The 15,316-nt window shown below is 36.1% G+C and overlaps 2 protein-coding genes across 2 annotated transcripts; both read left to right on the forward strand.

Moving 5' to 3' along the window:
- Positions 1 to 4,161: 4,161 nt before the first annotated feature.
- On the forward strand, positions 4,162 to 4,818 carry LOC136221545 (uncharacterized). The gene is made up of 2 exons (XM_066008919.1): positions 4,162 to 4,553; positions 4,658 to 4,818. Exons 1-2 carry the CDS (start codon positions 4,239 to 4,241, stop codon positions 4,784 to 4,786), a joined length of 444 nt encoding a protein of 147 aa, XP_065864991.1. The 5' UTR covers positions 4,162 to 4,238; the 3' UTR covers positions 4,787 to 4,818.
- An 8,121-nt stretch (positions 4,819 to 12,939) lies between these two features.
- Positions 12,940 to 14,364, forward strand: LOC136221618 (probable BOI-related E3 ubiquitin-protein ligase 2). Its single transcript, XM_066009008.1, has 2 exons — positions 12,940 to 13,511; positions 13,587 to 14,364. The coding sequence occupies exons 1-2, from the start codon at positions 13,227 to 13,229 to the stop codon at positions 14,148 to 14,150; spliced, it is 849 nt and encodes a 282-aa protein (XP_065865080.1). The 5' UTR covers positions 12,940 to 13,226; the 3' UTR covers positions 14,151 to 14,364.
- Positions 14,365 to 15,316: the final 952 nt, after the last annotated feature.

Raw genomic sequence — 15,316 nt, forward strand, 5'->3', positions numbered from 1 at the left:
CATGTTCTTGCTGCTCCACAATGGTAACTCGGGATAGGTCTTAAAAAGGCCAGTTCATCCCACAATTTCTTCAACTTATTGAAATAGAACATAATAGAGAGATTACCTTGAGAAAATAGACTAATCTCTCTCTTAATTTGAAAGATTTGTGGTCCATTGCTTTCCCCAAATCTGTGTGCAAGATCCTTCCACAGCTCTCTTGCAGTAGCAACGTATTGAAATCCTTCAGCGATTTCTTTTGAAATTGAATTCAAGATCCAAGCTGTTACAAGGCTATCCGTCTTTGTCCATTTCTTGAAAGCAGCAGTTCCTTCATCTGGAATTTCAGAATCTTTCAGCATAAGATCTGATAATTCCTTCACCTTCAAAGCTCGCAACAAAGATCGACTCCAGGCCATGTAATTTGTGCCGGTCAGTTGTATATTGGTGATAATAAGCCTTGGGTTATCGTTCTGTTGCTGAATAACAGTGGTTGTATGAGTCTGAGTTCCTCCTGTAGTTTCCTCTTCGAGAAATTCTTCTTCATCTCTGAGTTCACGATATCTGTTTCCTCTAGCCATTACAACAAATCACAATGTTGCTCTGATACCATATGAAACTATATTCCAGTTTATTCACAATCTGTAAAAACAGTTTATCAAAAACTCACTTTACAATAATGGCAATACATGTGGTTTTTATACTGGTATATGTAAAAGCATAAAGGAAAGAATATTCTAGAGAATAATTCTGTTAGTAACAGTTTGCAGGTAGTTTGTTGAGAATATGTGGTGGTGGATGAATGTCACTTGCCTGCTTGTTTATACTTTCACATATTTAAGGGGTCCATTAAAATATTTGACACATTTCCCTTTCAATTCACTTTCTTCTTCTGACTCTCAAACTTTCTCTCCTGATTTCTGAAAATCCTTTTGTTCTTGTCTTTGATACCGCCACTGAAGCAACGCTACAACACCTTCTTTATTCGGCTCCTTATGGAGAATTGAAAAAATGTTCGAAATCGGAGCAGATAAGAAACTCAAAAATTGTTCCAGAATTGTTCAAAACTACATCGATGAAAGCACGCAAGGAAAATCCATCAGATGATTTGCTATCTTCATTCATGCTTTCCCTTTTCCATCTCATTCGTTCTTCATTTTACATACACATTATTCAAGTACGCGGTTGGTTAGTTGAATGCTTTCTCGTTGAACTCGTCGTTTCTAATTTCCTCCATTTTTGTCGATTGTCGCATTTGCACGACAGTTGCTCCTGTTGCATTTGCGGCGAAAGTATTCGCATTTACGACAACAGTAGTCGCATTTGCAACACAATTGCATCCGTCGCAAATGCGACAGGAGCAACTGTTGTCACAAATACAACAAATATATGCGACATATCGACAAAAATGGAGGAAATCAGAAATGACAGGTTCAACGAGAAAGCATTCAACTAACCAATTACATACTTGAATAATATATGAATATGCTTAGATCTTGGGTTGAATTATTGAATTTTGTTGCAAGAATTTGAAAGAAATGAAAATGACAAAGAGGTTGGAGAAGGTTAGGTTATTTTTGTCCAAAATGGATGAAAGTGTATAATTTGGTAAGAAAGTATGTCAAATATGTTAATAGACCCCCTCAAATGGGCTAGATTAGTACTTTAGATTGGGTGACTGATTCTGAGTCAAATTGCGGAGCTTAGAGGGCGTTGTCCTTCCTCATTTTCTTGTTTTTGTTTTGAATGCTAATCAATAATATCTTTTCATCTCTTCTAAAAAAAAATAATCTATTTTTTTAACTTAATCCATATCACTTTTAATATGATATCCATTTTCTAATTCAATTCAATATATAACACAATAAATTAATTTTTTAAATCAAATTAAATCTTTAATACAAAAATTCTAAAACAGTTAATTATCATTTTATTAATATAATGTTAAATAACCAAATGATAAATTTATAGATATAATCTATGAAACATTCACTTAATTAAATCTATCAACATTATTTCTTCTTAATTTTAGTGGGCGACTATATACCGCCCTTAAATTCCGGTTCACTGCACTGTATTGACCCTTTTGCCCTTCTCATTATTTCAAACAAAACTTTTAAAAATTCCAAATCCTCTCTACTTCTTTTCCATTCTCAAAAAACCGACCTAAAACGAGATGGCACGAAAAGTAGGCATCGACAAAGGATACACGGTAAGTATTTTCGTAAAAAAATTTAACGAATTCGTGAGTAATAAGGGCTGAAAATCGGGATTAAAATCCCAGATTTTCAGCTAGGCGGGCGACCCGCACGATCTCCACCTACGGTGGAATGCATGAACTATGCGTTCCACCGTAGGTGGAGATCGTGCGGGACGAGCGATCCACCGTATGGTGGATCGCACGGCGCACGCGCTCCACCATGCGGTGGATCGCTCGTCGTACACGTTCCACCTAAGGTGGAACGCGTACAAGACGTGCGCTCCACCGCATGGTGGAGCGCATGCGCCACCCATTTGGCCTAAGGGCCAAACGTTTGCGGCGCACTGGTCGGCCCTAAGGCCGACTGGTGCGCCGCACCCGTTTGGACCATAGGGCAGGTGGTGTAAGCCACCCGCCCAGGCCAAAAAGGGGCAAATTTTGATTATTTTTTTTTTAATTTGTACGGACCGGGCGTAGGCAGACCCGAACATATATATATAAAAAAATTATGTTAAATTAAATATACTAAATAAATAATATTACAGGATCATGAGGGATCTGACCCTAGACGCACGTCTTCACGTCCTGTTACTGCATCTGCTCGGCGGGACCGGGCGGAGCAGCAGCGGTTCATGGCGGACGCCCGGAGGGCATATGCTGCACAGGCGGAGCGTGCTGAGGGACAGGATGAGGCGGCTGATATAGACATGGACGGGGATGCCTCTATGCATCGTCCTAGTTCTGATACTATCCCCATACATCGTGGCGTCGTGACGAGGGGTCGAGACGGACGATTTTCTTCTACCGCAACAACTTCTTCTGGTAAGAGAAATTTAAAAATGTGTTTATTTGTATTTGTGTTAATCGTGACTATTGAAAAATATACCAAAAATTTAATGTAAACCGTTTGCTGTAATTTCAGGTAGCAGCAAGCGATCGAGGAGTGTAGAGGATAACTGGGTTGTGAAGGACCCCATCCCCGGGGGTCCATTTGATGGTGCTGTGATCTCGAGCTTTTTGGGACATATTGCATATGCTATCTGGGCCGGTCAGGATAGGGGTGTCCTTAGGTGTCATACCAGATCAGGGTATTGCTCAAAGCTGAGATCATGGTACAGTGGTTCTTCCAGGATGATTCAGTCGCGTATCGAGTCATCTGGCATGTTCCATTTACCTGGTATTATGCACAGTCACATAGATGCTGCTCTGATCACGACATTTGTAGAGCGGTGGCAGCCAGACACGTCATCATTTCACATGCCATTTGGCGAGATGACCATTTTGATGCATGATGTGTGGGAGATATTGCGCATCCCCGTAGATGGTGCCATGGTGACTGCTGATGCGACTATTGATGAGCTTAAGGAGTGCGTGATGGATTTGTTTGGGATGACTCGGGTTCAGTTAGATGCCCGTCATTATGCTTCTGGTGGTATACGAGCCGCTTCCGTCATGGAGCACTGTGGAGGTGATCGGATTCCTGAGACCCAGGCTATAGCTTGGACGTGGCTGATGCTCGGTTCCACCTTGTTCGTAGATAAGAGTGGTGACCGCATCCGACCTTCTTGTCTGTTAGAGGTGCAGGACTCGACGGCTGGAGCCGTTGGACTTTCTTGGGGATCAGCTGCACTAGCATATCTATACCGTCATCTTGGTATTGCTACCAGAGGAGATTGCTGGCAGATGACGGGTTGTATGACATTGCTCCAGTCCTGGATTTATGAGTATTTTCCTTGCTTCAAGCCACATCGAGAGGCAGTTACAGTTGACCCGGATCTTCCTAGGGCTTCGTTGTGGCCATCTATATCGATGGAGAAGAGAGATGAGCGGCTGAGAGCATTTCGTGCCCGGCTTGATGTGTTGACAGCAGATGAGGTATACTTGCTATATAATTATAAATACTGTTCAATTAAAACAAATTCGTATTACTTGTATGTGTTAATGTAATTTTATACATCTGTAGGTCATGTGGATGTCGTATGGCCCTGATGCCATTACTGAGACCCCGAGGACTCTATATTCTGGATGGATACGGTATCGGGATGTGATCGAGCCGTACATGCCGGGGCGATGCCTTCGACAGCTTGGACATGTGCAGACCATTCCTAGACCGATATTGCAGCCTTCTAAGGCTGTTCGCCCGTGGACCAGTTTGAAGTATCGTGTAGAGGTGCCAGCTGTGATGGTGCAGGGTATTTGGGACTCTTTTCCCCAGTCGTCCGTCCTTATACTGTCTGTATTCACTCCAGCACATACTCCATCAGATTGTGAGGATCAGTACATGCATTGGTACACCCGTCACTCACACCCTCGTCTACTTCCGGAGATTGTTGCACCCGGACCGACTGTTTATACTCGCTCGAACAGTGAGATTGTAAGTTATTTTTGGTTTTTCTTTACTGGTCTAGTAATGTGAAATGATATTTACTGAAATGTGAAGTGATATTAACCTTGTTTTTTGTCCCTTACTTTTTACAGTGGGTTAGTCGATTATCTGGCTGGGGTGAAACTGTGTTGGATCACATGAGTCAGCTGGACGAGGATGCTGCGATTGTATATAGGCAGTCGTTAGAGCAGATTATGGGTGCTTGGCATTTGGCCAAGTGAGTTATGACTGTATTTTGAAGTATTTTAGTACTATTATGACTGAATTTGGTGGATTGATATTTTAGTACTATTATGACAGAATTTGGTTTTTTTGTGGTACGTTTTGTTATTATTGCAAATTTAAGAATACATTAGAACGACATAAACGGCATAAACTGTAAAAATACATTACAACGACATAAACTGAAAAAATACATTACAACGACATAAACTGAAAAAATACATTACAACGACATAAACTGAAAAAATACATTACAACGACATAAACAGAAAAAAAAAAGACATTAGTCACTATCTTCTTCGTACTCGTCAATGTTTGGTGAAGATGTCGTTGGTACACCTGACTGTATTGCAAGGTATATCTCTTTCTCCTCTGCAATATTCGTCTCATATTCCACAGGAAAAATGTTCCATGGAGCATTTCCTCTATTTCTTGGCCAAGCTCGTCCTGGCAGGTAATCGTTCTTTGAAGCGCTGATACTCTGTAGTACTCGAACCTCTAATTTATAGCGATCCCAATTTTTCACGATCGAGTAAGGATAAGTTCGATGAACCTCATGAGAAATTTCAGACTCTGTCCATCTTAAAAAGATGATGGAGTTGAAATTTTTTTTAGAGATAATTCCCCTCTGATTATCACGCAGTAGTCTGGCGAACATAGCTTTCCAGTCATCAATAGGCATAAACCACTTCAGAAATGTTTGAATATGACTAGGAATATTTCCTTCATTCAAAGTGTTCAACCATTCCTCTAGAGAAAATTCAAAAGGCATGTAATACATATAACATAAGAACCATAGCATGTGTAGTGAGTATATTGGAAACTCACCAGCAGACGGAAGCTTGAAGCAAAACATAAATGGAGTTTCAGGATGGAACATTGTTGGACTCACAAATGTCTCTCCATATACACGGATTGCGTAGTATTGGTAATCAAGCATCTTCGTCGTGCAATCAGACTTATTCAAAGTTGATACTATGCTTTTCTCGGGAGGAAAATTAGGGAACTCATTGGTAAAATCAGATGAAGCCATTTATGTTTGAGAGTTTTCGTTGAAATGAATTTAAAGAGTAAATGTGGATAACTGAAGTAGAAAGATTGTTTAATTTTATAGATGGAGAATATAGCCATTGGAATATAGCCGTTGGAATATTACGCATTACGGATGGGTCGGCTTTAAAGACTTGGTCCACTAAGGACTTAAAATATCGCTGCTCCTCGTTCAAATCATTACGCCCGTCATTTTCATCAGTGTCACCATGATTGATTAAAAGTGTTCTCCAAAACACGTGAACACTCTCAGAACTGATCATTTGTTCCAGATCACAAGCTCGTTTCAGCTCACATGCACATGGTATCTGATGCGATGTTCTCAATACACAACCGCAACGCACGTACACTTCATGGCTCAACCCTCTCATGCGCTCTAACTCTTGATTCAACAACTGCACACAATAATGAGAGACTTTGAATACAAGTTGGCTTAATGGGCGTCCGGCGAAAGTGACTGCTTGACGAAGCCGGGACTGTTCAAGCATGTACCTAATACGAAGACAAAATTATTTTTAGTTAGTGAAATGATACAACCATAAATGCAAATTCCAAAATCGCAGTAGAAGAAATTGCAAATACCTTATATTGGTTGCTTGTGATTCAATCTGCTTGTGAACCTTCTGCCATACCGTGTCAAGGGACCCAGTTGCCGTATTGAGCCATTGCTTTAGACTAGCATGTTCACTCTCCACTCGACAAGTAGTTGTGTTGCCAAAATGTAGGAACTCCTTTGTCCAAGCAACAACAAACTTCTCCTTATGCACCAACCACGTCTCCTCAACATACGAGATAACTCCTTTGAACCTGCTCATCTTTTCCTTCATCATCATAAGATTGGTCTCGTACTCCTCAATGGTTAATGATTCTAATATTGTTCTCCATTTGCCATTCTTGAATTTAGAGGCAAGGCCTTTATCTCCAATGATTCTATACACACGATCTTCCACATCCTTATTTATATGCCAAGTGCATAGCAAGTGCGCTGCTTGTGGAAAAACTTCTTGTATCGGCTTTAATAACCCAAGCTCCCTGTCACTAACAACAACGGTCGGGTTCAGATCATCCCCAAGCAAAATCTTCAGCCTTTGCAAAATCCAACGGTAGCTCCCTTCGGTCTCGTCTTTAACAATAGCATACGCTATCTTGAAGTTATTATTGCATGGCGTCATCCCAACAATCTCAACAAACGGCATTTTGTACTTGTTTGTTTTGTACGTTGAATCAATGCCGATGTACCAGTGGTAAGTCCTGAACATATCAACTGACTCTAGATGTGCCATGAACACATGCGTTATCACACCTGAATCAGCCTGTGTGTAATTGACATATTTGTTCTCCACAGCAATATGGTAGAATTGACTAGCCAGGTCTCTACCTTCAAACGCGTCCCTCCTCATTTTGTCCCTGTAATTATATATGTGTTTAATTACTGAGTTGTCCTCTGGGTGTTTTTCTTTAACTGATGCTAAAATAGCACAAGGCTTTGCTTGAGCTGAAGTCATATCACGCACAATTTGTTTAGATGCGATACTGAGTCCGCTCATTTGCCGACTTCCCTCTGGATACATACGCATTGTATGGTTATGCATTCCAGTTAACCCAGCCTTAGCCTTTATCCCCCATCCCGAAAGGTCTGCATGTTGATAGGCTTTAATCTGAAATTTGCAGCGGCACGCTTTAGTTTTACTTTTCCTAATTGCAGGATCTTCATCATTTTTCACAACACCTCTATATCGTTCACCCCGTGAACAGCACAACAACTTCTGTTTTTCCCCATTTTTGTGCGAAGATATTACAATCTCAAACCCATTCTGAATAGCTATCTTTTTTGCCCAATCAATAGCATCCTGACCGGAGGGGAAAACGGTATCCGTTATGAAACGCGAACTATAATCAATGTTATCGGGGTTCCAATCTTCTATCGGTACCTGAATATACGAAAAATTGACATTAAAATTACAAAAAAATACTTCGGGGCTATTTCTCCGTTCGAAATTAATTCGGGGCAATTTCTGCCCATTTTGGCCTGAACGGGCAGGCTGCCCGTTTCACCATAGGTGGAAACAGGCAGCGCGTACTGCCCGTTCCAATGGTGGAGCGGGTGGCGCGTACCACCCGTTCCATGGGTGGAGCGGGTGGCGCGTACCACCCGTTCCATGGGTGGAGCGGGTGGCGATTACCACCCGTTCCTTAGGCCGAACGGGTAGTTCATCCGTTCGGCCTAAGGAACGGGTGGTAATCGCCACCCGCCCAGGCCAAAACCAAAATAAAAAAAAAACCTAAATAACGTTTTTAATAACCGTAATCTTACCTCGTGTTCGAACTCATTGTCTTCGGGAATGCTTTGATCCATTTTTGTCAAATCCGGGATTTGTGCTCGGGAGAGAAAAATAGAGAGAGTGTTGAAGGTTTTGGGGAAAAAAATGACAAGAGTAAAATGGTCAAAACAGTGCGGTGAACCGGAATTTAGGGGCGGTATTTAGCAATACCCTGATTTTATTGTAAACGAACATTTATAATTTTTATAAAAACTTAATGATATAATTAAATTATAGATTTGAAATTTGAACGACTCCATAAAAAAAGTATTCCATAAAAAAAATATTAGTTTATAGTTGTAAAAATATTCTAATTATATAATAAAACCATCGTGGCGTAATCATATAAAGAGAAATTCTAATACGGTCTCAGTTCATTGGATCTTACTAATATAAGAGAGTGTTTGTTTCAGCTTTTCGGAGGAGCGTTTAGCGTTTCACTCCAAACCGCAAGAAATATAGCGTTTGGTTAGGTTTATATAACCGCAGCGTTTAGCATTTTCTCTGGAAACTGCAACATTTTTTAGCGTTTCACGAAAAGCTCCTATTTGGAGCTTTTCATAAACAGCTGTTTGCAGTTAGTTGTTATTGACAGAATTATCCTTCTTATTTCCACAAAATATGTTCAATAAATTTTTTATTTTTCATATAGATTATTTTTATTAATTTGTGTAACGCATTTTTATTTTATAATAGGATAAGGTGCAAAAATACCCCAATATTGTCTTTTGTACAAGTTCGACAAAAAAAAATCCGATATTACATCGAATTTATAAATATTAATTTTCAATTTTATTATTAAATCACAAAAAAATATGAAATATTGGTAGGTGCAATTGGTGTATAATAAGAAATAAAATATCTATGTTTTCTAATAATATCTGAAATCAACCCAACTTACCAATGTTAGAGGTAAAGTTGCTCTTAACTGCCAGCGTTATGGGTAAAATTGCATCATTTTAGATATTAAGAGTAAAATTATTTGTAGTTGTAAACGTTATGTGCATTTTTTCACATTTTTCCTTTTATAATTTCATCGTTGATTAATTTAAAACATGTCTATTTTAGACATTTTAAATCTGAACAGCAACAGTTCAATATAATTTTACCAAACACTAGTAATTAAACAGCTAATAACAAACAGCTAACAGCTTACTGCAATTGCAAACAGCTAACAACAACCACAACAGCCATTAGCTAACAACTGAACCAAACAGGCCCTAAATATCATAATTATATACTTGTTTTTCTTTTCACCATTAATTTCTCAATAAAGTATTATGTTTCTCATTTTTTATTGGTATGGTCTCAATTGCACCTGGTTCATTGTAGAATTTCTCCCCGTATAATTATGAAAATAGGAAATCAGAATCCAAAATACAAAAATTGAATTTTCTTATTGGGCTACACGTATCTAAGAAACGTTGTGATATTAAATTTCATCCATTGAACATGGATTGAGAGGATCTCTATCCCTTGAACAACCTCATTATTCTACTATATTTACCATATCTCGTCGTATCACCATTAGTAAATCATACTAAGCATTCTTGTAAAATTAGGATGCAAATGACGAAAGTCAAATAATGAAGCTTGATGAAGTTAAATGTGAAAACAACAACAAACAATTAATTATATATATATATATATATATATATATATATATATATATATATATATATATATTATAAAATAATAAAGTAAGGAGACGTCCCAAGTTAAATTACTCTTTTTCACAACTTCCAAAAATTGGAAAAAAAAATAAACAAACAATAATAACAAAAAAAAATGGAAGAAGAATATTGAGCTGAGATCATTCTCAATTCATAAAAAAATCCATGAACTTCAAATTGTTATTGATAAAATGACAAAGAGCAAATTATTTCACATGATGTCCCTTTTTTTTTATCAAAGGCTTCAACAAAATGTTACTTTATTAATCCACAGTGAATGGATCCTTTGAAAAGCAATAATCCATTCCTTTTTCCTTCTTCGACGTTCTATTTCTTCCCCTGTTACTTTATTAATCCATAGTGAATGAATAACTTGTTGTTTTTATAGCTATAATGTTTACGTATTGAATGAAGAAAATAAATGGATAAATATCTTTTAAGAAGATAGAAAATTGGAAACCGGTGAAAGAGGAAATAATAGGTCATGTGGATAGTTAATAAGAATAAATAACTGGAGAGAGAACTAAAAAGCACATGAAATGAAATGAAAGAGAAAATGATAAGTCATACTAATAGTTAATAAGAATAAATAAAAGTAGATAAAATTTTTATGAAAGAGTTACAAGTGAAAAATGTGTAAAGTTTTTCTATTTGTGAGTTTTTTATAATTATATGTCACTATTTATATTTATATGTTAACTTGTATTAATGTTCTTTGTTTCAGCTATAATATATATATATATATTATAGATAGATTTTTTTTATAATTATCATAAATAAAAATTCAACTCATAACTTAAGTTATTTTAGTTTTAAAAGTAAAAATAATTTTTAATAGAAAAAATATAAAGTAAAAATGAATTTAAAAGTGTTATAAAAATAAAAAGTTAATAAAAAGTAATTAATAATGGTAATATAATTACATAATTTTTTGAAAAATAGAGTTCAAATAAAAATATAAAATAAAATGAGAGTCGAGGGTTCCACATGACCTTTTAACACATGTAGGGGTGGCAACGGGGCGGGGCAGAGGCGGTTTTGCATCCCCATTCCGCCCCCAATATTTTCGGGGGCGGTTTTGGGGAATCCCAAAAAAATATTTGGGGATTTTTTGGCACCCACATCCGTCCGCACGGTTCTCCACGGGTTTCGAAGAATCCCCAATCCCCAAATAAAATTTTAAAAAAATCTCAAACTAAAAAATTACCTAATCCCCAAATTTAAAATTCACAACGTGTTACTGATATAAAATATCAATTTAGAGCAGTAATAAAATGAAATTATAAAATATAACTTTAGAGAAGCAATAAAACAAAATTAAAGTACAGATATAATAAAAAAACTTAGCATTCAGTATTAGTACTGATATAATAAAAAAACTCAGCATTCAGTACTGATATATCTAAATACATGTGATATACACAGAGTAGCAATAAAACAAAATTAAAGTAGTGATATGCTAAAAAAACTCAGTATTCAGTACTGATATATCTAAATAAATGTGATATACTAAGAGTAGCAATAAAACTAAATTAAATTGTTGTAGATGTAGATAATAGTATTAGTTAACTTATCACAATACTGATTTTTTTTTTTTGATGAATACTGATTCTTTTTTTAATCACATTTAAATATTAATTATCTTAGATATATATATAATATTTTACTTTATTGTTTGAGGATTTTGTGTGGATTTTTTGGGGATTTTACGATCGGTTTTGCGGGGGCGGTTTTGCGGATCCCCGTGGTTCGGGGATAGTAATACCCACCCCCGTCCAATTTTAATATTCGGGGCTAAAATTTCTCCCACTCCCATCCCCGTGCGCAAAATGTTCGGTTTTTTCCCGATTGTGTCGGTTCAGATCCCACGGTTTTCGGTTTTTCCCCATCCCATTGCCACTCCTAAACACATGTAAATCAATTTAACAATTTTGAAATATTGAAATAACCTTGCAAAATGTAAATATAAACCAATATTAAAAGGGTTATAAAGAGTAAAAGCATTATTGCTCAATGGTTGAACCGGTCGCTAAAGCCTCGGGACTAGCGCCACCACTATATATATATATATATATATAATTTGTGAAAGTAACAGTTTGAATATAGAGGAAATAGAGAAAACAGCTAGTATTTCCCAATTGTACCTGAAAAGAAAGCAATATTGGTTTTGATTAATATTAAGATAGGAAGAAAATATTGTTTAGAGAATCTTAATTATATTCAAATTTATGTGGACGGATTCCTTTGATTAAAATTGGAATGTACACGGTTTTGTTTTGATATTGAGATAAAATGAAACATCTAAAAAGAAGAAGAAGTAACGTTTTATTTAATGTTTTAGGAAAATAAATAAATAAATAAATAGTGAGTTGGTGTCTTGATAAAGAAATAATGATGGAAGAGAAGTTAATTAGAAAAGGGAGCAGCATATGCTAAAAAAGGTGAATAATATAGAAAACGGGGAAAAGGGGTAGTAGATATTAGGTGCGGTTTGATAAAACTGAAAATTAAGTACTGAAAAAATAAGTATTGAATTTTAAGTGTTGAATATTATAAGTGTTGAAAGATATAACTTTTATAAAAATATTAATTGATAATGTTTAACTTAAAATGTTAAGTTAAATATTTTGACTTACTAAAATAAGTGATTTTTGACTTAATTAACTAATTTAAGTGGTGGAGAAACAACCATTATCAAACGCACTTAAATTAAATAAGTACTGAATATTTTAATTTAAGTAATTAATTGTTTTATCAAACAAGGCCTTATTCCTAAAAGTTCCTAAAAAGAAAAAGAAAAAGAAAATGGAAGAAAGAGAAACAAGAATCCTATTCTTGAGAGAGAAGGGAGGACAGGTAATGTAAATGACTAAACTGATCCATTAAAAAACAGGTGACTTATTCATGTATGATAGAGAAAAGAGGGATAATTCAATTCAAAACCAAAGAAACAAACTCTTCTCTCATATCTCAACTCTGACCCGATTGTTTAGTCACAAAATCTGCATGTCTACGTCGTTGCTTACCGCGTCCCATACTCTTCTCTCTCTCTCTCTCTAATTTAATGCCTTTTTTCATTTTCAAAAGTATCCTAAACCCACCACTCCCCCCTTTTTTAGCATACTATACATGGACCAAGGTTATATTTATATAAATATAAAACCCCCCACTTCCTTCTTAATCTTATATATATAACAAACTTTAATAAATTAGAGAATAGATCGTTTGCTCTTTGTTGGTATGGGTTACTCCTCCTCCTCTATCTCTTTATCTTATTAGCACCTATCAAACTGTTTTCAACTGCAACTTTTGCTTTTCCCATTCATCATACATAAAAAGCACCCGTTTCTTCTCTTTCTCTCACTTCAATTTTGGTGAACTCTCTCTCTCTGTCTATGGCTGTGCAAGCGCAACCACAGTTTCCTTTCTGCGGATCTCAGGATTGGATGGATAATAATGCTAATGCCTGTGGAGGAGCCCTTAATCAATTCTATTCCTCCTATTTACATCAACACCAACAACAACAACAACTTCAATGCAATTCGCACCTCTTCAATACTACTTCATCCTCTGCTCCCAAAATCGAAAAGCATTCTTCATTTCCTCATCCTCAACTTCAATCCATGGCTGCTTATGAGGACAAGCAAAGCCAAGAGGTTGATCACTATATCAAACTACAGGTTACACCTATCACTATTCGTTACTCAAATATTCAATTGATTTTTGTGATTTCTTAATTGATTTTTTGTTAACAGAATGAGCGATTGAGATTGTTAATGCAAGAACAGAGAAAGCAACAGATTGCGTTATTGATGAAGAAAATTGAATCCAAAGCGTTGCCTCTCTTGAGGAAAAAGGATGAAGAAATAGCACAAGCGGCTAAAAGAACAGTAGAGCTTCAGGATTTGTTGAAAAGATTAGAGATGGAAAATCAAGTGTGGCAGAGAGCGGCACATGAAAATGAAGCGATGGTTGTTTCACTGAACAATACAATTGAGCAGATAAGGGAAAAAGCTGCAACATATTGCTTCGATAATGGAGCAGAGGATGCAGAGTCATGCTGTGATGTGATAAACAGAGAAGACGACGAGCAAAGCAACAGAGTAGTAGGTGTGGTAGATGATAATAATAATTTGACACAAGAAAAAGAAAAGAAGAAGTTGATGATGGTATGCAGAGGCTGTAACTCTAGGAATTCGTGTATATTGTTCCTTCCTTGTAGGCACCTTTGTTCATGCAAACCTTGTGAACCTTTTCTTGATTCTTGCCCTGTTTGTCTAACGGGAAAGAAGGCTACTCTTGAGGCTTTAATAGTTTAGATTTTCTAGGCCAACCAAACAATTTTCCGGGAAAAGTGAAGAAGAAGAAGAAAAAAGGGAATAGAAAAACCAAAAGTGGGCAGCAGCATAATCAGAAACCCCCAATTCAATGCCTTGCATGCAAGCCATTGCCAATTGGTCATTAGATTTTTAGTTTTTCTTTTTCTTTTTTTAATTATTATTATTAATTAATTTGAAAGTGTTGTTCGTTGCCTTCCTAGGTGGCCTTTCTTTTTCCTTCCTACTGTATTTAGAAATTAAAAAATGTACTTGAAAAAACCAAGCAACGAAATCAATCAATCATAAATTGAACATAATTAGAGAAGAAAGAGAAAAGTAGTATCTTTTCCATTAAATGTTGATCAGTTTTTGTAGGGTGTGTAGATTTGATCTTTTGTGATTATTCACATCTAAGATTGGTTTGGTTGCAAATTGTGGGCAGTGCACTCCATAATTTTAACAGTGACAGGAGCAGGAGCTATTGTCAGATTCAATAAACCTGTCTTTGTTTGAATATTAAAAAAGTGATACTCCAGTATTCTGGTCCAGGCTAGAGAGTTGTAGATAGTGATAATTTTACATAAAAGAATTCTGATAAAAGTCTGAAAAGGAAATGAAAGAAAAAGCATGCATGCTGCCAAGTTTAAGTTTGAACAGACAAACACACAATCTCTCCATTCTTCCTTAATTCTATGCTCTTTTTTAGAACCATCTTTGCTTCTTTTAGCTCTTCTTTTCCTTTAAATTTGCTTTATTTTCGATAAACTAACTTGCTCTGCCTGTCTTGATACTTGAAATCCCTAGGATTGTACTATCTCCGTAATTACTCCTAAATGTTAGTTGCTTCCTCCTAGTAAATTACCATCATCAATCAAATTTTTAGATGATCATCATGTAATTAATCCTAGTTTAAATGGTTGTTGTTGCTTAATTACATAGGATTAATTATTAATTGAACTAATAATGCAATTTAATTCTTTTGGGTTAATAATAATTATGGGATAATTAAATTAAACTTAATTGATCCTAATTAAATTAAATAAAATTTGTAGGACTATATTTATGATTAGGGATCACTAAGGGGTTAATTGAATATTAACCATACTTAATCTAAACCTAGTTAGAAAAGGTTTTTAAGGACTACATTAAAAGGAATTATCAACCCT

Source organism: Euphorbia lathyris, chromosome 3 (assembly GCF_963576675.1).
Source record: "Euphorbia lathyris chromosome 3, ddEupLath1.1, whole genome shotgun sequence".
Taxonomy (NCBI): Eukaryota; Viridiplantae; Streptophyta; class Magnoliopsida; order Malpighiales; family Euphorbiaceae; genus Euphorbia; species Euphorbia lathyris.